This window comes from Furipterus horrens, unplaced genomic scaffold, assembly GCF_987537825.1.
Source record: "Furipterus horrens unplaced genomic scaffold, mFurHor1.1.pri manual_scaffold_15, whole genome shotgun sequence".
Lineage (NCBI taxonomy): Eukaryota > Metazoa > Chordata > Mammalia > Chiroptera > Furipteridae > Furipterus > Furipterus horrens.
The window spans coordinates 19,565,654-19,590,593 of NW_028327185.1; the positions used below are offsets into that span (position 1 = coordinate 19,565,654).

Below are 24,940 nucleotides of genomic sequence, written 5' to 3' on the forward strand. Positions count from 1 at the left end.
TTACCTCACCTGCGAGGCCTGTGACAGGCCTCCTGCCTGTCTAGTATTCTAGTCACACGGAACTCTGGGTGCAAGGATGCTTGCAGGGCTCCTGACCTGCCCATTCAGCACTGTGGTTCCCTCCTGTCCTCCACTGCGGGCTGCCCCAGCCAGCACGCTGAATGTAGCAGCTGCTCACGTGTTCCCTCTGCGAGCATCTGGGTCATGGAACCTTGTCTCCTTCCTCCACAGCACTTTCCCACCGTCATTAGCTTGCATGCCTCCCTCTGAAGGTCAACGCCACCAGGGTGAGACTCCTTCAGGTCATGTGCCCATTGTGTCTCCAGCATTAGCACTGCTGGACACAGAGTAGGTGCTGGGGGAACGTGCAGTGAATGAAGGACTGACTGAAGAGCACAGGAGAGGAACGGGAGTACATCCATTATGTAATCCCTGCATGCTCCAGCACACACCTTAATGGAAAAATTGAGGCCAGATTTTTCAAGATTTGGGTGGATGCAGCAACCACAAAGTGATGAGCATTCGAGTAGGACCTGCATATACACCATCTCATTTAAATCACATAACATTACTTCTGGTCAAGACGGTGGTGTAGGCAGACCTGGCTCACCTCTTCTCACAATCACATCAAAATTACAACTAAAATACAGAACAACCATCACTCATAACTGTCAGAGATCAAGTAGAATGGAAGTATGACAACTATGTACTTAAAGAAACCACATCCATCCAGACCGGTAGGAGGGGCACAGACACAGAACAGGCTGGTCCCTCACCCATGTGCGGTGCATAAAAATTAGGGAGGGATATCTCGGGAGTGAGGAGTCCCAGCCCCACACCAGCGCCCCCAGCCCAGGTTCCAGTGCCAGGAAGATAAGTCCCCACAACTTCTGGCTGCAAAAACCAGCAGGGACTGAGTCAGTGGAAGAAACTGCTGGAACCCCAAGCAGTTCCTCTTAAAGAACCCACGCACGGACTCACCTGCTCAGACTCACTCCCTCTGAGCTCCAGCACTGGGGTGGCAGCTTGGAAGGCACCAGTGGTGCACAGGGAGAAACTTGGGTGCCTGTCATCAGGGCGAGCAGAGGCCATTTCCCCTTTCCTAAACCCTCCCCCCACAGAGCCAGCAAGCTGCTGCCATATCTGAGACTCCATCAACCTGGCTGACACTGTTTGACCCATGTTGGAGATCCCCAGAGACTCTGCCCCACCCAACTTACTGGCCCACCCCAGGTGCTTTTTCATATGAATGGCTGGTCTGGGCTCATGCTTCACAACTTCCTAAATCCTTTCAAACAAGAACGGCTGGCCTCAGTGAGCCCCAGGCTCTGCACTAGCAGCAGCCATCTTAGATTCATAACTTGGCTTCACCTGGGAATCTCCAAGTCTAGCACAAGTAGCAGCCATCTCAGATTGCTTTATAGCTCATGCAGAACACAGGTGGGGCTGACCTTGACCTGCACCACCTGGGAAATTCCAGAGCCTGCACACCCAGTGGACCACTACAGACTATGACGGAGCACCACCACCCTACCCCTGCCCAGCTGATCCTCCCTGGAAGGTGGACATTGATAGTAGGTGGTCAAAGCTAATCCTTGCAGCTGACTGGCCTGGGTAAATCCTTCCCATTGATCTGCCAACAGCAACCAAGGCTCAGGTACAAGAGGAGGGTATACTCAGCCCACATGGAGGGCGTACCTCAAGTACCCAGCTGTGGTGATAGAGGAGGCTGTGCCACCGGACCCTACAGGACACCTATTACATTAGACCACACTACCAAAACATGAGTTAAAGCAGCTCTACCTAATACACAGAAACAAACACAGGGGGGCTGTCAAAATGAGGAGGCAAAGGAACAAGGCCCAAATGAAAAGACAGATCAAAACTCCAGAAAAAGAGCTAAACAAAATGGAGATAAGCAATCCATCAGATGCAGAGTTCAAAATACTTGTTACAAGGATGCTCAGGAAACTTAGTGAGGACCTCTGTAGTATAAAAAAGATCCAGTCAGTAACAAAGGATACACTAATTGAAATAAAGAACAATTTATAGGGAAACAACAGTACAGTGGATGAAGCTGAGAATCAAATCAATGATTTGGAATATAAGGAAGCAAAAAACAATCAATCAGAACAACAAGAAGAAAAAATAATCCAAAAAATGAGGATAGTATAAGCAGCCTCTGGGACTACTTCAAGAGGCCCAACATTTGCATCATAGGGGTGCCAAGAAGGAGAACAGAAAGAGCAATGAATTGGAAACCTATTTGAAAAAATAATAAAAGAAAACTTCCCTAATTTGGTGAAGGAAATAGACATGCAAGTCCAGGAAGCACAGAGTCCCAAACAAGATGGATGCAAAGAGGCCCACTCCAAGACACAGCATAAATAAAACTCCAAAGGTTAAAGATAAAGAGAGAATCTTAAAATTGATAAGAGGAAAGAAGTTAGTTACCTACAGGGGAGTTACCATAAGACTGTCAGCTGGTTTCTCAAAAGAAGCTTTGTGGGTTAGAAGGAATTGGCAAGACATATTCAAAGTCATGAAAAGCAAGGAGTTACAGCCAAGATTGCTTTTACCTAGCAAAGCTATCATTTAGAATTGAAGGGCAGATACAGAGCTTCCCAGGACTTTATAATCACCAAGCCATTACTATATGAAATATTAAAGGGACTTATTTAAGAAAAAGAAGACCAATAAAATGGCAAAAAATACATATCTCTCAACAATCAAGTCTAAAAATCAAACTAAGCAACAAGAAGAACAGAGACAGAATCATGGATACAGAGAGCAGTTTGATGGTTGCCAGATGGGGGCGGGGGGGGGGCTGTGGGGAATGGGTGAAGAGGTAAAGGGATTAATAAGTACAGAAAGAAAGTCACAGAATAGCCGTGGAATGTTAAGTACAGCATAGGAAATGGAGATGCCAAAGGACTTATACACATGACCCACGGACATGAACAATGGTGGGGGGACTGTCTAAGGGAAAGGGGGATACTGAGTGGAGGGGGGCAAAGGGGGAAAATCAGGACAACTGTAATAGCATAATCAATACAATATAATTAAAAAATAAATCACACGACATTATGAGGCAGGCAGTCTTATTATTATCATCATTTTACAGAAGACAAGGAAGGCTCTGAAAACTGAATAATTTGCCTGCACGAACTGTAACACCTGCAATCCACAGAACCAACCCAGGCAGCCCACGCGTGTTCCATGAGCTCCCGTTGCTTCTGAGTTTTCCCCAGGAGAATTCAGCCAAAATTCTGACTTGTACTGCAAAGGTTTACACCAGACCACACATTTCACTTAATTACCCCCTCGGATGACCATTTACATCAAAGGCAGTTGGGGGAAGCTTCCTAATTCTCGTTCTACAAGACAGGCGTGACACTCTTCCTCTTCAGCGGTGACTTCTTGGTAAAGCTTTGCGTGATAATTAACTCAAGCGACTGACTTCCAGCAGCTCCCACAGATTCTTACCTCGGAATTCCAGTCCTCGCAGTTGAAAGGTGACAAGACCATTTCCAATTTCAATCAGGTGGACCAGAGCATTGAGGTAATCGGAAGCCAAAATGAAGCAGTCTCCAGAGCTATAGTTCCCCCAGCGGCCAAGAACTAAGTCTCCACAGAGGGACTCCTGGAGGGACCGTGTCAAGTGCTCATAAAAGATGGAATTGAGATTGTTGTCATCGTTCCCTAAAGGCAGAACAAAGAAGTATGCTAAGTGAATGGCTCCTCCCACGCACTCAGACCTAGGAGACAGTTCTCATTTGATTAAGCCCACATCAGACTTTTCAGACACTTAGCCCATTTTAGTGGATTTTGTGAGACCCTCCTACTTTTTCTCTTTATACATTTTCTAGGTAATGTTATTTACACAAATGGATTGAATGAGAGTCTAGATGCAGAACACTTACAAGTTCACATCTCCAGCTGAGACCACGTGTCTGACCTATATACATGTCTATTCATATTCTACTGTGTGTCTCTAATGTCCTCACCTTCCCCATATCCAAGCTGGGTTTCCCTTCTGTTCCCCATCTCGGTGAATGGCACCAACATCCAGCCAGCTATAACCTAGGGACCTGTGCTCCCACTCCTTCACACCCAAGCCTCTTAATTTTACTTTCTTCTAATATTTTTCACATCTTTCTACCTTTCTCCATTTCCATTACCTCTACACTGTTCCAAGCTACATCATTTCTCAAGTGGAAAACCACAACAGTCAGGTGGATCACCTCTGAATCTTCACTGGGACCCTATGCAACCTATTCTCTATACCAAACGCAGAATCAGCTTTCCAAATTGAACAGGTGGATGTGCTGCCCAGAACTTCCCAGCCCCGTTACTTAATGCCCTTAGTGATTTCTCAGTGGTCTTAAGGTAGAGACAAGATTTCTTAACATCACCTATGATAGGGTTCCATGTACTTCATCATTCCAGGAATACTCTAGAATGCTCCTGAGCAAACCCAGCATATGTGGCCACAAAGGAGGCCCCGTGCCAACGACCCCACCCTCTAGTCTCCATCCTCACCTCATGTGAACAGCCTTGGTGCTCAGCAATGCAGAACTTCTTTCATTTAACTTACATGCCCACCCCCCCACCCCCGACCCCTGAGCCTTTGGAGACACTGATCTTTCTGCCTGGCTTGCTCTTACTTTCCTCTCTGATTTACTAACTCAACTGTTTATTCTCAGCTCCATCACCGTGTCAGGGAACCTTCTGACCACTGGCCTGGGCCAAATGCACTATTACCAGCTCTCTGCACCATGAACCTCTGCTTAGAAGCACTTGTCACAACTGGAATTTGACATTTGCTTTTTTGTGTGTATATGATTTCATGGTTATTTGATTAACATATGATTTCTCCAATGCACCATAAAGTGAAGAAAGACAAATCTATGTCTATTTTGCTTATTCTTATAATATATCCCAATACTGGCAGGATTCCTTACATGCAGTAGGGACTAACTAAATATCTGTTGAATAATAGATAACACCACAGATTGTACAGTTTCTTTAAGAGAAATTTTGTTTCTAAGAACACACCTATCAAGTAACTCCAGGTCTTCTTCTTCTTCTTCTTCTTCTTTTTTTTTTGTAATCAAAGTCATTGAGGTATAATTTATAGACAGTAAATAGCTCGATCTATCTATCTGTTGCCATATAGATAATCATTGCTAGTATTATATATCATATACAAATGTATATTATATATTATAGATATATAAATAATTATATTATATATAGGTGCCATTTATTGTTTTTAAATTATATATATATAAAACTTAGATTAATTGAGAAATAAGTTACGCAGAGTAAAATTCACTCTTTTTAGTGTACAATCCCATGAGTTTTAAAACATGCATATAGTCTTGTAACCACCCTTAGCAAATGCACTTGACATCCACTCATATTGTTGCAGACAGCAGTGGTTTGTTGTGTCTCATGCTGAGTACTAGTCCTTTGCCTGTACTACAGAGTGTATCCACTCATCGGTTTAAGGACCTTTGGGTTGTTTCCAGTTTGGGCAATTATGAGTAAATCCCCTAACAATGCTCATGACCAGAAGTTTGTGTGAACATCATTTTCCTTTCTCCTGAGTAAATCCTTAGGAGTGGGATTGCGGATCTCCAACGTAGCTCTACCATATTTGTCTCCCCCATCCATAGAGACTGAGAGTTCAAGCTATTCTGCCTCCTTGCTATGACTTGGTGTGATCGCCTATTCTTGTTTGCTTGATTTTAGCTATTCTAATAGGGTGGGTGATGTCACAAGGGAAGAATGAAGGACAGATCCAGCAGAGAAGATGAAATGACAGAATGCCCTGTTTTGCAATGGAAGTCCGGGGTGTGTGTGTTTGGGGGTGTGTGAAATTTGGGGTCCGTGGTGTGTTTCCTTTGTCTCCCTCCTGGGCTCTGACTCTGTTTGCTCCTTCCATTGCATGTCTCATAATGAAGGGTTGGAACTTTTTTGAGAAGCCTGAATAAACTGGGAAGTCCTCCTGGTTTGGGTCCTTTGGATGGAGGAAGTGCTGGGAGGGGCTGGGAGAAAAGATCGCATTCAGAACTTTTATTTTAGGAGAATATTTTCTTCGGGGAGTAAATTCTGGAAAGTCAGAGAAGCATAATGTTGCTCAGAAGAGAAAACTCCAGGCTTTGGTCTAGGCCATCCATTGGAGTGGGGCAGAGATTCAGGGAGGTCCAAGATAGACTCGGATCTGAACTGCCTTCTCCTGCTCTACTTGGGAACTGAAACATGATCAGGGGTCAGAAAGAGAGACTGGCCCCAGGTGCTCCACCTCCAAACAACTATAAGAGAATACTATCAAATTATGAATATCATTGCTAGGCATTCATGACAGTCAAAAGCTGAATTGAAATTAGTATATTTATAACTTAACTATGATTATTGGAAAGAAATAAACTGTTCTCTGGGCTGAGTCATGTCACGTAGTCTCCTGAAGAATCAGTGTGCTTAATTTTCTATGCAGAGGAAACCTGTCTGACCTCTGTTATATTCATTTTCCATGATGATTCAGCATGCATTCTGAGACACTAATTAGAGAGTACTTTCAGCCTCCGGCAGTTTTAAAGGAAGGGCCTGAATGAGAAAACTAACTTTTGCTTAATTGTTTAAACTCTTTGATGTTTAAATAAAACAAAACAATTTAATCCACCGAAAGTGGAGATCTTCTCAGAACACACTGACCGCACATCTGCATAATTAAATTAAAATGAGACGAAATTATGAATAAAGGCACAGTGCATTTGTGACACTGTCCATATGTCTAGTATCAGTGGCCCTGCAGTGTCATTGAGTCCCACAGCTACACTTCAGAGATACCTGTACCCACCCCAAGTTGTATTCACTTCAAGTTCAGCAAGTACAACAAAAACTTGTCTCTCCAGGTATTTTCCAATTTCGACTGATGACTTCAAATTAATCATGTACATGCAATTCAAATACAGATAATGAGCATGATACAATCTTCCTAAACAAAATTTCTGGCACAGGGGAGAGTGGGGTGGATAAAAATAGAGGAGTTAAAATTTGCATTCTGAGAAAACAAAAGAAGTAGAATGATTACAAATTAGATAGATTATAGAAGGAAAAAAAGTAAAGTAATTTTCTAGCAGGTAAATCCTTCCATAGCTTAATGTTGAGCAAAATTTCTGAGGAGTTCTGAATCCTAGAGCTTGGATCGTGGACTCAGTTATCTTTAAGGCCAAGCCAATGTCCTATTCTGCTCATGTTTTTCCAAAGAAATTTTACTAAAAGACCAAGGTTTACAGTCTCTATTTGATGTACATCATGTAAAAACAAACACATCTTAATTAACAGAGACATTCAATACTAGATCAATTCTTTGTGTGTGTGTGTGTGTGTGTGTGCGCATCTTTTTTATCTTTATTTTTAAATTTATTTTTATTGTATTTTTTCCATGACCATTTATCCCCGTTATACCCTCTTCCGCATCCACCTACCCCCTTGCCCTCGCAATCACCATGCTGTTTTCCAAAGTCCGTGAGTTCTTTTTCCTTTTTGCTCGATCCCTGAAACAATTCTAAATAATGGACAAATTCATTTCTAAACCAAATCGGTTAAAGCATGCCCAGTCTACTTCCAAAGCTTTATCTCTACACTGAGCATGTTTACCAAGACATGCGCTGTCTCCACATCTCCAGAATAACTGAAAGGAGTACTTAATTCCGTTTTTTGGATTGCAGGACTCCATCTATGTAACAAAATCAATAGTTTTAATAAAAGAGGAGAAAAGTAACTTCTTACCTGGATCCCTTTCGATTTGGACCACCAGCCTTGTGTTGGAATTATCCATGCGCTTTGTGCTAGAAGGGCCACAAAACGGCGAAAAGTGATGATTAAGTCCTGAGCTAGAGAGCTGGGTTACAGCATCAGCGTGTGAGTGGGAGACACGGGGGACACGGAGCTCACATACAGCATGTGAGGACGACGGCTCCAATTTGACAACGCCGCAGAGAGAGGGTCTTGTGGTACAGAAGAGAGGGAAACGTACGAGGAAGGCATGGAGGGGAGGTGAAGCACTCTCAGGATGAGGGGAAATGGCCTTGGGTCTTATCAGTTTGGAGCCCGGATTCACAAGAGAAAAGCCAGCACTGACATGCCAGTGACCTGTCCCTCACTGTCAGAATGTGACACCAGTGCACACAGGCACTTCCTTTGCAAACTGATGACGGAAAGTCATGGCGAGAGGCCCACAGCTCCACTACCCGCTTTCGGGAGTCGGGGGTCTTCTTACAGGCCTTTCTCAGGCTGAACCACAAAAATAAAAACAGCTTTCACCAACTTAGGAGAAGAGGGATTGTCAGTGGCCACGGTAACACATGGCCACCAGAACAAGGTTTAAACCTCTTCAGTTGGGACGACTCATCTCATTTCACAGCTTTTGTAAGCTGGTCAGTGCATGGTGGCCCCTTGCTTCTCAAAGCCACCAGGTAGGGGGTGACCCATCAACAACAGGCTCCCCCAGTCACTGCCTGTGTGGATGGTGTCACCACACTGATGCCTCTGACAACTCACCAGCCCTGGAATTTCACATGGCCCCCAACCCCTTGTAATTTTCACAGTCTGCTCTGCTTACAGGGACTGTGCCGGACCAGAGCCGTCTTCCAAGTTCAGGTGGGTGTGGGCTCATCATCCTTTGAAGGATCACATATGAAAGTGTTGTCAACCACGTGAAGTTGACAATATTCGGCTAGTTATGACCTATAAAAGAGGAAGCTTCCTATGGTTAAACCTAAGCCATTTAGAAAGGGCTTTCACTAGAAACATATCAGTGAACAAGGGGTACGTACAAGTTTGAACGCAATGAGGGCCCTGCAATAACTGTGAAAACTCCCATCTTCAGCATGCCTATCCCCTGCCACTGCTGGCACTCAGCCCGGGGCTTTCTCTGCTCCAACCTCACTGGCCTCCTTTTTCCATGTGACCACCCACTCCTGACACCCCTCCGTCCTCTGTGTCCTTTCCAACTCTGCCCACCTTTCCTCCTTGCCTCCTCTCAGCCTTCGGTCTTGCTCAAGTCTCACTTCCCCAGAGAAGCCTTCCCTAATGCCTGCTCCTGGTGGGACCCATGAGCCACGTGCTGTTTCACACCTCCTACCTCTTGTCACGGTCAATATCCCTAACAGTGATGACATTACTGTATGTCTAATTACTCCTATTTAGCATTATGCCTATTAGTTAATGACATCTAATTATTATTATATGTCTAGTTACTAAATGTCTAATTATAATGAAGCAAGTAGCTCCTACTTGCATAAGTAGTTTGCATGTATTAACTCATTATATCCTCACAGCTACCTTTGGAAGTAGGTACTTCTCATGGAGAAGGAATCTGAGATACAGTGAGATTAAGTGATGTGCCCAAGGTCACAGAGCTAACAGGTGGCAGAGCCGCGCTTTGAACCCAGGTAGGCAAACTCTGGAGCTTTTACTCCACAGCAGGCCATACACTTATTCATTGATGTTTTGATTTTATCAGCCTCTGACACCAGACCCTAGTCAGCATGAGGCCAAGCTTTGGGCTCACAGCTGGCACACAGTAGTCACTGAGTGAGTATTTGCCGAATAACTAAATAAATATTCAAAGATCATGCTACTCCTGAAGATTTTTCTCTCATGATACCTGCTAAGAAGAAAGGAGAGCAGCTGCTATTAGATTACATTTAGACTGAATACGTAAGTGTATGACTTAACAAATGACAAACACTTTGTGGTAATGGTGCTTAAGAAGAAACCTTTGAATGCAGACTTCTTTTGTGAATCTGTCTCTCATAAATCAGAACAGAGTATAAAGGTACGTAGGTGGATTCTGGTCAATTGGTTGGAGTGTCATCCCGTACACCAAAAGGTTGCGGGTTCAACCCCTGCCAGGGCACATGCCCAGGCTGAGGGTATGATCCCCAGTTGGGGCTCATGTGGGAGGCAACTGATTGATGTTTGTCTTTCATATCGATGTTTCTCTTTCTCTTCCTTCCTCTCTCTCTAAAATCAATGAGCATATCCTCGGGTGAGGACTAAAAAAAAAAAAGGATACCTATATGCAACTGCAATTTGAATAAATGGAAAGATCTGTCCTCAGGAAAAAAAAGAAGTATTCTCTCTCTTGCTCGCATATTCCGGATATTTGAGGAGCATCTTGGATCCTCTGCCTGAGCTCTGTGGGGAAGGCTCTGACCGGCTTAGAAAGAAGGAGCGTCCGTGACAACCCGGTGGCTGTCAGCCCCAGCACACTGTCCTACCACTGCTTCACTTGCCCTTCAAAATACCCGCAGATCAGCTTTGAAAATAAAAGAGCCCAGGGTGGCAGAAAATAAAGCAAACAACAAAATTCTTCCTAATGAAGGCCAAAATCCCACGTTGACATAGTTAGTCCCTAAGTAGAATTTTAATTTCACCTTAAGACCTAGGACAAATGGAATTTTCAGCAGTGGAATAAACACTTGTTAAAGTGGGACTGAGCCAAAAGAAAGTCATTTACCAAACTCCTTAGGGTATGCAAACACCTTCTAAAACGATGTTAACTGGAAAGCTGTCTTTTCAAAAGGCTGAAAAATGTGGTGCTCAGTTCTGATCAGCAGTAACTAAGCTAAGCTGCCTGCGCACCGCAGGGCCTCGGCTCTGCTCCACACGCTCTAGGAAGGTGAACTGTCAGCCATACTGGGTGATCTGAGCTTTTCTCCAGCGCTTTCCTCCTGTAAATTTGGTGCTTACCACTCAAAGGTGCTAATTAGCTCAGTAATTAGATTTCTGCCTTGACTGTCCTATTGCATGAACATCAATTCTGTTGCTCAAAGAGACAATGGGGGCTAATATCCCATTCCCTGATCTCAGGGGGAGTAGAGCGCTGGTCATGTCAGGTGCGCATCTGCATGCACCTTTCGTACCCCCTGCCTGGCAAAAGCATCCATCCCTTAGGTTAGTGTGGATGCAGACAGCGAAGCTAGTTCCCTCCCTTCAAACTTTGCTTTCCCACGTCCTAATCTGTCTCATCAAGTCAAGCACCTTCTCTCTTTTGTGGTTTCATCTGAGGAACTTACATAATTTAACAGTAAGTTATTTAATTATATTGCTTCAAATTCCCTTTTGTCAACACACACAGACTATTGTCAGAAGTATTCCCATTTAAAAAACTTATTGATTTTTTTAGAGAGAGAGAAAGGGGGAGAGGGAGAGAGGTAGAGACAGGGGGAGACAGACAGAGAGAGAGAGAGAGAGCCCGGCCAGGCAGAAGTCTTCCCATTTTTGATGGGGAAGCGTGACAGGCTGACGTGGGAAGTTTGATGGATGCCTGGTCACCTGGCAGCCCCAAGACAGAGTTATGAGTGGACTGTAGTTCTGTTCCCGGGGCAGGACCGTCTTAGTGAAATCTGGGCAATGAGGAGCCAGTCAGAGCTTAAATAGAAAAATACTGTCACTGTTTAAGTTGAATACACACACAAAGTTCATCTTCGACTTTTCGCCTTCGATTTTTGCTGCCACTGAAAACCATTAGTTTTCCCAAGGCCAACAGTGCTCTTCTGGCTGCTGAGTCACCATGCCCTTCAGAACGACTTGGCATAAGAGAAATTCCCACCTCACACCAGTCAGAATGGCCATCATTAACAAGTCCACAAACAAGTGCTGGCGAGGATGTGGAGAAATGGGAACCCTGGTGCACCGTTGGTGGGAATGCAGACTGGTGCAGCCACTGCGGGAAGCAGTATGGAGTTTCCTCAAAAAACTAAAAATGGAACTGCCTTTTGATCCGGCAACTTCACTGCTGGGATTATACCCTAAGAATCCTGAAACACCAATTCAAAAGAACCTATGCACCCCTATGTTCATAGCAGCGCTATTTACAATAGCCAAGTTCTAGAAACAGCCTAAGTGCCCCTCAGTGGATGAGTGGATCAAAAAACCGTGGCACATTTACAGTGAAATACTATGCAGCCGAAAGAAAGAAGGAACTCCTGCCATTTGTGACAGCACGGATGGAAGTGGAGAGTATTAAGCTAAGTAAAATAAGCCAGGCAGCAAAAGACAAATACCATACGATCTCACCTATAACAGGATCTAAAGAACAACAAAAACAAACGAGCAAAATAGACCGAGAGGCATGGAAACAAGGAACAGACTGACGGTGACCAGAGGGAAGGGGGGAAGGGATAAGGGCGGAAAGAAGGGGAATCATCTAGTCAAGGAACAGGTATGAATGACCCATGGACACGGACAACAGGGTGGGGATTGACTGTGGGAACGGAGAGGCATGAGCACAGCAGGGGACAGCAATGAGGGAGAGATTGGGACAGTTGTATGAGAACTACAATAAGAAAAGTTTATTAAACAAGAGAAAGCTCCTGAGGATTCAGATGGCCTCCAGCCTTGCCAGCATCTGGGAGGCCTGGTTTAGTTCTGGTTCTCTGTAACTTTAGGGGGTAGCTTTATTCTTGTATTATCATTTAATAACTATTATATTATTATCTGCACGAATAACTGTAAACCTATTTTTGCCCCAACCTGTGCAATCAGTGTGTCTTATTATTCCATGGGCACCTTAAAAGGCATATTCCTTTGTCTGTATGCACCTGTATGTATGTGTGTGCATTCTGTAATACGTATCAAAGCTACATTAGTTATGTTATTCAATCTTCTATATCTTTACATAATTCTTGGTCACTGGTTGCTCATAAACTTCGAAGAGTTGCATTTCCTGCCACTACTGTGTTTCTATTTCTATCCGAGTTAATACACAACATTTATAGGTTATATCATCATTTTGGATTTTAGTCTTTCCTGTTATAAATGTGCTTGATCCTAATGATTTTTACTCCAGTTCATCTGTGTTTAATATTAAACCACAACCTCTGCTTCAATTTGTTTGCATTTGCATAATGTTTTCACTCATTCTTTTATTTTCGACTTTTTTGGGTCAACATATTTTAGTTGAGCTTCACATATGGTGTCCAAACAGATGTGTTTGATCATATTCTGTCGTCACAGTTTGTTATTATCTAATTTTATTGTTTCTTTGAATCTTGAACACATTGCACTGTGGTCTGATTATAAAATCATGAAGACAATATTATAAAGGCATAAATCATACGTCATTATCATGAACAGACCTGCTGCAATAAATTAAAAAACAAATAAAATAGATAATTTCCTATAAAAGTATAACATATTAAAACCAACTCATGAAGAAAGAAAAAGGGAATATACCTATAATTATTAAACACATGGAATCAGTAAATATCTACCCATACATAAGAAAATATAAACTTTGACAAGAATGACTTACAACAAAAAAAAAGAAGAAGAAGAAAGGTGAAGGGAAATAAAGAGGAGGAGATAGAATGAAGAAGGGGGAGAGAAAGAGACAATACATATAATCACATTGAGCAGTAGGAGCACAGCACATATATTACTCCATTGTTGTATGTAGAAGTCTTCTGAACGTTCACTATTGTGTGTGGGGAAATGTGGGTTTGTTTTAGTTTATTGTAGTCTTGACTTGTTAGGTTCCCAAATCTAAGGATTCATGTCTTCATTGATTTTTTAAAAATTCATATTATTTTCTCTTGAAATTTTGCTTCTGCCCATTTGTTCTATGCCTTCTTGAAGGAATGCCTTCTAGACTTCTAGCTGGCATCTTCCATTCTATTTTCCATGTCTCTTCACCTTCCTGAAATATTTACCATGTCTTGGTCTTCCTCGGTTGCATTCTGCTCAATTTTCTTAGATTTCTTTCTAGTTAAGTTGTGTTTAATTGGTTATTTAACTTATATGTTATATTATACATCTAGTGACTATATAAATTTATTTTTATAAGCTCTATTTATCATTTTTATAGCATCTTGACCTTATGGTCTTATTTCTTTTTATATGACATTTCATTCTAAATACATGTCCAATTTATTTGTCTAATCATCTGGAGCTTTGGAGAGTCTAAATCTGTGGGCTTTTTTGTTTGCTGACCCTTGTTCATGATGAATTCTTCTCTGTGCTTTGTACTACCAGATTGAGTGCTCATTCCAGTGGGTGTTTAACTGTCGGTTTGTTGAAGGTATATCCCTTGAAAATAATCTTACATTTGCTTCTGTCCCTTACTCGAAGGGTTTTAGGGACTAGCGCCATTTTTCATGCTGCGTTCTCAACTGGAGAATTTCCAGACATAGGCAATGTCATTTTGATCCACATGTGACACATGTACAGTGGAGACTGGCTCCCCTCTGGTCTCTGGCCGGCCGGTCGAGCTTCCTTGTCATTTCCCTGAGTTGGGCATTCGCTCGTTCCCTGAGGACAAGCTAGAGCGGAAGTGTCAGTTCAAACTCCCTGCCTCTGCAGGACTCATCCCCCAGCCTGGAGCAGGTTGCTGCAGCTCAGCCCTACATTACCAAGACCTGCAACCCTGACCACCTTCCGGGACAGCAGCGGTGGGTCTGTTGTTTGCTGTTCCCTCTTCATTTCTGGCCCTTGGCAATTTTCTGACTTTCTTGCTGTGCTCACATAGGAATTGAGAAGAAACTTTCTGTCTATAATTTCTGGGCACTTCTATTAAGAGTAAAAGTTTTAAGCTCTGCTGTATCTCTAGAATTAAAAATTTCTGAGTCAAAGTTTCATAAATGGAAAAAAATGCTTCATTTATATGTCTTTAAATTTAAAAACTGAATTCAACTCTATTTTCTTCATTTCATGCTCTTAAAGCCTGCCAAGCTTTATCCCGCCCCCTGCATGAGGATCCTGTTCTGATGGATTCTGAATCAGCCTTTTTTCTTCATTTGTATTCCCTCAACTCTTTTTCTGGGCTGCTCTGCTCTCCTGCAGAGAAACCATAAGACACACCTCGTAAGTGCACTGCGTTCCACCTCCCTAAGCGTGTAATTCCTAGTACTCCCTGTGAACCTCTGTGTGGTCACACGCAGACATGTAAGCACAATGAGGCAATTCTCTTGACACCTGATGTTACTGTGAAGGCTCATTCCCTGAAAGTCTATTTGAGGCCTGTGGGGAAAGAGTACCAGGTATGTACGCTACTATCCACCACACTATGTTGTTATGACAACATACTCACCATATGAATATGCAGTAGAGCAGCAGTCCCAAACCTGTTTGGCATCAGGGACCGGTTTCACGGAAGACAATTTTCCCATGGACCGGGTGGGGGATGGCTTTATAGCCTGCCACCAGATGCAGCTTATTGTCACTTGCCACTCACTGATAGGGTTTTGATATGAGTCTGCAAGCAACTGATTTACTATGATCTCTGTTCAGTCAAACCTCTCTACTAATGATAATCTGTATTTGCAGCTGCTCTCCAGTGCTAAAAAATGTTTAAAAAACACACAAAGAAGGCAGGTAAAAAACTAACAAAAATAACAAGCAGAGCAAACAAAAACAAAAATATTGATGGCAGATTTAAGCATTAATATACCAATAACTGTATCAGATGTAAGTAGCCTGAACACACCAAGACAGAGGTTGGTAAAGTGGATTAAAAAACATGACCCAACTACATGTCGTCTACAAGAAACACACTTCAAATATAGTGACATAGATTAGTTTCAGGTAAAAAGATGGAAAAAGATGTATTTTGAAAACAATCAATAGAAAGCATAAATTGTTACCTTAATATCAGATAAAATAGACTGGGTAGTGAAGAAATTTACCAAAGACAGAGATAAAGTGATAAAAGAATTACTCTATTAAAAAAACATTAATCTTAAATATGCATGCAGCCAACAATGGAGTTGCAAAATATGTGAACCAAAAACTGATAGAATGGAAAAAAGCAGACAAATCTACAATTATAATTGGAGACTTCAACACCCATCTCTAAACAATTGATAAAAAGATAGACAGAAACTCAACAAGGATATAGAAGAACTCAACAATGCTATCAACCAACAGTATCTAACCAACATTTACTGAACACTTGACAAGAGTAGACTACAAATTCTTTTTAAGTCCCAAAGATAGACAATATTGTGGAACATAAAACAGTCCCAACAAATTTAAGAGAACTTAAGTAATAAGAGTGTTCTCCAACCACAATGGACTCAGACTAGAAATCCGTAACTAAAAGGTAACAGGAAATTATCCAAACATTTGGAAACTAAACAACACAATTCTAAACAACCCATGGGCCAAAGATGACGTTTCCATGGAAATAAAAATACATTGAACTCAAAGAGAGTAAAAATATCACACACAGCAATACACAGCTAAAGCAGGACTTAAAAAAATTACTGTAAATCACTAAATATATGCATATCAAAGAAAATGTCTCAAGTTAATAGTCTGGTTTCTTTAGCTTCAAATGATGTTTTCAAGTCCATCTATGTTGTAGCGTATATATACACAAGGACTTCATTGCTTTTCATGGCTGAATAATATTCCACTGTGTGATACAGGACACTTTCTTCACCTATTAGTTAATGACGTTTGGGTTGTTTTCACTTTTTGGCTACTATGAATAATGCTGATACAAGCACTTATGTACAAATTTTTGTTTGAAAACCTATTTGCTATTTTCTTGAGCATATACCCCAGAATGAAATAATATTTTCATTTTCTTGATAGTGTCCTTTGATGTACAAAATTTTTGATTTGGATAAAGTCCAATTTATCTAATATTTCTCTTTTTGCTTGTGCTTTTGATGCTTTATCTAAAAATTCATTGTACACCCAAGATCATGGAGATTTACTACTATATTTTCTTCTAAAAGTTTTATAATTTTAGTGTTTACACTCAAGTCTTTGACTCAATTTGAGTTAATTTTTTATATGGTGTGATGTAAGGGTTCGATTTCATTCTTTTACCTACGGGTATGTAGTAGGCCCAACATCATTTGTTGAAAAGATTGTTCTTTCCCCATTGACTGTTCTTGGTACTCTTGTGGAGCGTCAACCAACCACAGCTACGTGATTTTATTTCTGGACTTTCAGTCTGAATCTAGTAGTCTATATGTCTATCCTTGCACCCGTACAAGATGGTTTTGTAGTTAACACTGAAACATTATGGTAAATTTTAAAATTGAGAAGTATGAAATCATCCAACTTAATTGTTTCTAAAGATCATTTTGGTCACTCAAGGTCCCTTGAAATTCCACAAGAATTTTATGATGAGCAAAAAGGCAGTTGTAATTTTGACAGGAATTAATTGAATCTGTAGATCAGTTTTGGGTGTATTATTATTGACTTCAAATTCATAGGCATAAGATGTCTTTCCATTTATTTATGTCTTCTTTAATTTCTTTCCTCAGTGTTTTTAGTTTTCAACACTCATGTCTTCCACTTCCTGTTTAAATGTATTCCTAAGTATTTTGTCCCTTGTATATCATAGTAAATTGAATTGTTTTCTTAATTTCAGTTTCAGCTTGTCCGTTGCTGGCATAGAGAAACATAACTGATTTTGTATGTTTAACTTCTTTCTTCCAAATTTGTTGAATTTAATTATTAGCTCTAATAGCTCTTGGTGAATTCTTTAGGATTTCCTATTCATAAGATGACGTCATGTATCAACAGAGGTAGTTTTGCCTTTTCTTTCCAACTTGGATGTCTTTTTCTCTTACCTGATTGCCCTTGCTTGAACTTCTAGTATGATGTTGACTAGAAGTTGTAAGAGTGGACGTTCTTATCTTGTACTTTATCTTAGTGAGAAAGCTTTCAGTCTTTGACCTTTAAGCATGATATTAGCTGTGAGTTTCTCATAGATGCCCTTTATCAGATTGAGGGCATTCATTTTTATTCCTAGTTTCTTGAGTGTGATATTTTGTCAAATAATTTTTCTGCATCAATTGAGATGCTTATGTGTTTTTTTTTCTTTTCAATTAATATAGTATATTACATTGATTAATTTTTATATATTGAACCACTCTTGCATTCCTGGGATAAACTCACTTGATACCACTATACACCTACCGTTATGGCTAAAATAAAAAATAGTAAAAACACACTATTCTGACAAGGATATAAAGAAACTAGATCTCTTTTACTTTGTTGGTGGGAGTGTGAAATGGTATCACTTCTCTCAAAAAACTGTTTAGCAGTTACTTTAAAAAACCAACATTTGACCAAGAAACTGCATTCCTGGGTAATTATCCTAGAGAAGCAAAAATGTATGTTCATACAAAAATCTGCAGTGAATGTCCACAGCAGTTACATTCATAGTAATCAAAATCTGGAACTAATCCAGGTGTCCTTCAAAGGGTGAGGCATTAAATAGGCTGCTGTATGTCTACACCATGGAATGCTAATGAGCAATAAAAACAGGCAAACTACTGACACAGACAGTTGTCGGGTGACTCTGCACTGAATTATGGTGAGTGAGCCAATCCAGGAAGGTTCGATATTGCATTCTTAAAACGATAAGAGTATAGGGACAGGGAAGGGATCAGTGGTGAACAGGAGCCAGGCATGGGTGGGGCCAGGAAGGAAGGGGTGCTCATGAACAGGCAGCAGGAGAGGTCTCCATGGTGATGGAAATCTTGCGTGACAACATTAATATCCTGGCTGTGATAGTTTACACATGTATCACCTGTTACATAAGTAAAGGATATGTGGGGGGATCCCTTTGTATGGTTTCTCTCAAGTACATGTGAATCTGTAATTATCTAAAAATAATTAATTTAAAAAATCTCCATAGCTAATAGCAGGTCTGAATTTAGTGACTGTAATGCATTCACGGGTGAGTCTCATCTCTGATCCTAACTTGCTTACATCTCAAATTGGCATTGCTTCTCTCATTTCAGCCAAAAAAAAAAAAAAAAAAAAAAAAAATCCAAGATGGTCCAACATTTCAAATTCAGAATATGAAGTCCAAGTATTCATTCACCGGACAGTCATAAATATTTAGGGGATCAAAAGTGTGCCTTCTCTTTCTGCACATGCAACTAATAAAAATAGTAATAAAAAATTCCAGTTGCATGCAGTTGGGCAAAGAGTCAGTCAAATGGAGAACTGCATAAATGGAGATGCAGAGGATTCTAACTGATTCATAGGATTAAATTAACAGGGCCCTGTTGTTTTTTCCCTCACGTTTAACATGCCTGGTTTAAGGTGTTGACTTCAGGGTGCTATATGTTTCTGATGAGAAGGGATCCACTATCATTATTTGACAGTGTTTTATTTAGCATGTGGCTGAAATCTCTCCTGGGGATGAAGACATTTTTTATTAGTTACCAGCGGTATGTGCAGAATTTGGATCCCGACGATCCCCACACACAGCCAAAGAAATGTCAGTGCCTGACAATGGCCAGGCAGCTGTCTGTGAAGCGATGAAGTGACACACTCAGCCCTGATGAGTTAACTCGGGTCCTTCCTTTTCCACGGCCACTTGTCATGCGAGAGACAGCAACTTGAGAGACACAGTCTTCACATTTGAAGCCGTTCATACACGGCACAATTTTGTCACTGAGGGATGCAACGTTTAATAAAAGCGCCCCAGCAACATTTGCTGCTGAGATGGACTTTACCTTCCTCTGTTTTATTCCCTCCCGAAGCTTGACACTGTGCTTTGCTCACATTTGAACATCAAGTTCAGCTACAATGACGCTCCCGATTCTACAACGATCTCAAGGCACCTTGCCAAATCAGTCACACTGACTAAAATTATTAATGAGGAAATGTCTTATGTGCAAGCGTTGCAACTCCTGTCTGCACTTTTTGATGATGGTGGTCCCCTGAGCAAAATAATTCGGCCTGGAAACATTAAACTAATGGCGAGGCAGGGGTCTGCAACTTTGTCATTCAACCTGATTTCTGTTTCTAACTCATAATTCATTACATTATTACACAATATAATAATTTATTGCACTATTTAAGGAGTAGACAAGACAGAATCACTTAACCCTTTGAGTGCCATGCGTAATTCAAAATCTGGATCAATATGTTGAAATATCAATGTATAACCTGAGGTACCAAAAAAGAGAACAAGACATAAAATACAAATTATTCCATTGTTATTGACATTTATAGCCATCGCAAAAAGAGTTGCTGGGAGTGACGCTGGCACTTTTGGGAAAATTTGTCAGCGTTACTCCCAGTGACGCTGGCGCTCCAAGGGTTAATTCTGCTGATTACCGGGTTTCTGAGTGCACACAAAGACACCCAGACATGGAACAAGGCTTCTGGTAGGAAGCTGAAATACAGAGCCGGGCCTGGGACTGCTTACTGTGAAACGGAATGAAGAACCGCTTTAGCCTGTGACAGGCCAGTCACTCCAGGGAAGGACAACATGACACTGGGTGAACAGAAACTAGTTGTGGTATCATTGCATCAGTCCATCTGGGTATGGGTTTTTTTTTTTAATGCAGAAAAACGAATAGCATTTTTTAAAAATTCTGACAATAATTTTCAAAATGATTTTTCAAATTCTCTCCTAGATCGTGTTGAATCTTGGCTCCAGGAGCACAGGGCCGAAGGTCAGCAGAAGCCCAGTTCACTCATCTCTCTCAGGTGCCCTCTGTGCGTCCCAGCTTGTCCCCCAAACTGTCCTTTGACAGTGGTAAGAAACATACAAGTCTCCCACATGGCTCTCCTTTATCAATGATAACTTTGACTAGAAAGCTAGGATTCTATCATTTTGGATTGGTCTTAAAATCAGGCTTTTAAAAAACTTCATTTTCTACCCCAACAATTTTCTTTACAGTTCCCTAAGAACTTTCTCACCTTCCTTGTCTCTGTGGAAAAAAGTTCCAATTACATAGCCTTCAAAACAAACAATTTTTGAACTGTCACATAATAAGACATAACAAAATAGAAAAGACATATAATACATTAAATGTTGTTATTTTTATCAAGCAATAACTTTCCTTCTAATTATCCTGTGACTATTATTCCATTACTGGTTGTTTATTTTAAAAACCCTCGAAGGAGAGCACCAGTCTACTTAATTGTGTTTACAGAAAGGCAAACAGCAACCCCGACATGAAAGAGCGTGGGTGACGGCAGAATGCTCCCAGAGTGACATGAAAAACAGAGGACGTCTTCCTACTTTCATGTAATATATTCATTTCATCGGTAGTCAAGGCAACTGGGGGCCGGGAGCGGCGACCGCACATGAAGCCTGGATCATGTCTCGGCTTCCGTCAGGTCGAATTAAAGTCAGCCTTAGGAAGATGCTCTGAGAAACAGGATGAAAGGAGCCCCGCCTGATTTCTGGAATGCTAAGGAAGGATTTTAACCAAGAGCCTCCAGCGCAGAAGCCCCCAGACCCAAAGTGGCCTTCCCCAAGCCATCTCTGTCAGTAATGGGGAGAACATGACATTCGGTGCGACCAGTCACAGGGAAGAACCTTGAAAGTGTGTCCCGTGTGCCCAACAGACCCCCGGCACCACGCACGCTCGGGCCATGTGGTACAGGGTTTGAGACAACGCAGGTTTAACAGCTGAATTTTTCCTGCCTTCCCGTGTTTAGAATAAGGCAATCCCACCTCTGACACTTCCCTAAAAGCTGGAAAGGCTGAGACACCCCCACCCCCAGCCCTCCTGGACTCACACCCACCATCCAGCAACCTGACAAAGCTGCGCTCCGGGGTGACCTTGACGTGTCCAGTCAGCAGCACCGACAGCCGGGAAGCAGGTGGGCAGACTGGAATCCTTCCTGCAGGTGTGCGGTCAGCCTCACGACTCGGCACTTTTCAAATCCTCTAACGTCTCTCAGCACAACGTAACAGGCCCGGAGCAGAACTATGCACTGGCACTAGGAATACTAAGCTCAAAGCAGCACTATTTGAAAAAGTCAACACACTGGAGTTCCTCCAAAGCGTCACCCTTCTGGAATATATTTGCATAATCGCTCATCACCACACCTGAAGTGTCAAACCTTATCCCTGGGGACGTGCATGTGAGAGCTTTCTCGTCTGTCAGCAAGTCAGTGGGCTGGGACTGAGTTCCCCATTTAGTTTCTCAGACATCACAGCACCTGCTGTAGACCTGGAATTCCAGGCAAATAAATCCAAGGCAGGGAAGCAACGTGGAGCAAAGGGTCCAGAGAGTGGAGCAGGCTCGCTCCCCAGGTCTGCCACTGGAGCCCGGAGGGACAATGGGGGATGGGTGCCGGGCACCGTCTCTGGCACTAGCCTGTTCACACCCACAGATAACATGGTGGTAAAGGTCTGACCTTTGTGCTGTCAAAAGGTATGGCGGAAGGACCCCCTCAGTAAACCATCTCCTGCTTTTCCAGGTGTCTTCTGATCCCCACTGACAGAAAACCCAGCCAGAACAGCTGAGCGAAACATGGGATTCAGTGGCTCTCGCCTGAATGGTCGGCTGGGCCCTGCTGGCCTCGGGCTGGGGTGGTGTCACTGGGAACCATTCGCCATGCCCCTCGGCCCTGCCTTCTGCTGTGTGCAGCAACCCAGGGCCAGCCCTCACCTCTTGGGGACAAGAGGGCCGTCAGAGCATTGGGCTTGCATACCACGCCACCAGGTCAGTGGGGGGAAGAGGAGGCTGCTCTCTTGCAGGGCTCCCGCACCCCGAAGTCCTAGGCAGAACCAAGAGATCTTCAGGACTCCGGGTTTCACACTTCGTCTTTCTATGAGGTGGCCCTTGTGAGACTGTGGCCGAAAGGGCCGAAAGGCCAGGACACCTTTTCATGCAGAGCTCAGATGTGCTGGAGCAGGATGTGACAGGGGGCATAGATGCTAAGCCCTGAGCTACTTGGGGTCCTCGGCTTGTCTTGAACGCCCCCCCCCACATACACACACACATCATGCATCACTAAGAATGACTCTTGCTGGTAGAGCTTTACTTCTGTTTCTTTAGGAAAGTTCAAGACTTGGTCCGTATCCCCACCCCAGCTGTGCCTGTCAGTCCTGGGATGCACTGCCATCCCAGCCCAATGTGGACTGGTGGTAGCAAAGCCCTGCCAATCCCCAGACACCTCTCTTTCACCAGTAGACACACATCTGCCATCTCACAGTGACTCCCCAAGATTTTTAAATTGCTCAGAGTTCTCATTTTATATATGCATCCAAACAACTCTGTGTCCTTTCTGGGGAGGATTCCCAGAGCTCCTAGGAAAAGTGAAGGCATTTCTCGATCCCTTTCACAGATGGCTCTGGACCTGCTGGAGGCAGCAGGCCACACCCAGAGGGAGACCCCTTACGCCTCTCTCCCCGGGGTCTGGAGCTGCTGGGACTGGGCCGGTTACTGCGCACAACCTGGGCCTCGGGAAGGAGGCAGCCCCACTCAGACCCGCTGCTCCCTGGCTCGGGGACACTGGAAAACACCAGGGAGTCCCTGTAGGAACTGGGGAAAAGAAACTTGAGAGCAGATGGCTTACCCAGACCTTGCAAATGCCTGTTATCGCGAGCTCCCTGGCTGTCTGGGAAGGGGGCTCTGAGCGTCTGAGCTCAGCTTCCTGTGGTCAAGCTATTGCCTTGTGGACGCTCAGCCTCATGGTTCGAAGAACGGTGCTGGGTGAGTTCTGTTGGTTCTGACCTTCCAGAGGTCCGACGTGAGGGTTGGGAACAATGTCTGCTTCTGGGGAGCACTCTGAAGGTGACAGGGAATGCAGTGTGTCTCAGCAGCCCGTCTCAGCAGCCCTGGCTCTTTTCCGTGCCTGGGAGGGGGTGCAGAATGTTCCCCCGAGGGACTGAAGGAAGCCACTCTGGCACCTGGCCTGGGGCCCTGGCTGTGACCACCTTGCCTTCCAGACAGGTCTCTTAGGAAGGCTCCTCTATTTCCAGTCCTGAGCAGATGCTTTAACTGGTATTCACTCATCTGTGTGTGAGGGGGGAAAGGGGGGAATTTGAGAGGCTTCGAGACACAGTGGAAAGGGCGTGGGGTTGGAAGGAGACCAGACCTGGGTTAGTAACTTGGCTCAGCCGGGGACTTGTCCTGTGACCTTGGCCAAGTTAGTTAACGTCCTTAAATTTCCTTTTGTGATCTGTGAAAAGAAGAACTGAAATGCTACTCCCAGAGCGTGTGCAGGGATGAGCGTGAATATACTTGAGGATGTCACAGGCGTTTAATGAACATGGAGGCTGAGGCTCACTGCTGAGAGACTGCGCTCCCACACCTTTGTTGTCATCAGTAGTGATAACCTCGAGGGGCTCCTAGGGCTGGATTGGGACTCTGATAGCCCCAAGGCATGTGATGAAGGAGCTCGTGAGCTTTATCTCTACAGTAACTATGTCCAGGCGCTTGGTGCACACACCCAAATAAATCATGGGGCGCTTCATTGCAAGTTGGAAACTATGAATCCCTCCCTGCATAGCTGCAGATTTTAACTCTAGTGCTGCATTTCACTATGAGCCTATAGGCCATATACATTTCCTGCTTTGTGCCTGAGAAACAAAACATTGCCTTTAGAGAAGCTTAATGCTTTAAACAGAGATTTTACAAGCCATTCTTTAAACAACTAAGTGGGTAGAGACTATCCAGAGAAATCCTCTCCATTCTGAAAAAGGTAAAAAATAAAATGAAGTGGAGAACTTCCTTTTGGTTGTCTAACTGAGTCTGGCACCCCCTGACTGCTGTGGTCATCAACAGATCCTGAAGGAAGACCAGGCCGTGGTGACAGGCACCCCATCTGTGGGTGGCACATGGGAGAGGGCTGGGCAGATGAGGAAAGACGTTGAAATTGGCTCTTAGGGCCAGGAATGTTGAGTTAAGCCTTAAGCTGAGAGTTGACAGAGGAAATGTAAATTTCTGATTTTCAGTAAAACACACATACAAGGCTGGAATGGTGAAAGCCTGGCGTGGCCGCCCTTTGATAAAATAATTGAGAGGTTTTAGCTTTTAAGAGGCACAAAAGAGAACAGGACATATAAGGCCCACAGGTCAATACAGGTCCCTCCACTGTCAGGAGCTGACTAAGTGGGGGCGGGCGGTCAGTCCAGGGAACTTCTGGGTGGACGTGGCTCAGGCGCCCAAGGTTTAGACCATTTCACACGAAGAAC

At 43.2% G+C, this 24,940-nt stretch overlaps 1 protein-coding gene across 1 annotated transcript in view; it reads right to left on the reverse strand.

Moving 5' to 3' along the window:
- LOC149992494 (pecanex-like protein 2) overlaps window positions 1-24,940 on the reverse strand; it is a 193,389-nt gene that overhangs the window by 42,281 nt on the left and 126,168 nt on the right. Inside the window, exons 24-25 of the mRNA XM_090263293.1 lie at window positions 7,801-7,859; window positions 3,487-3,702 (exon numbers count right to left, since the gene is read on the reverse strand). Of these exons, the coding sequence (XP_090119419.1) occupies window positions 3,487-3,702; window positions 7,801-7,859 (275 nt within the window). The remainder of the gene's footprint in view (window positions 1-3,486; window positions 3,703-7,800; window positions 7,860-24,940) is intronic.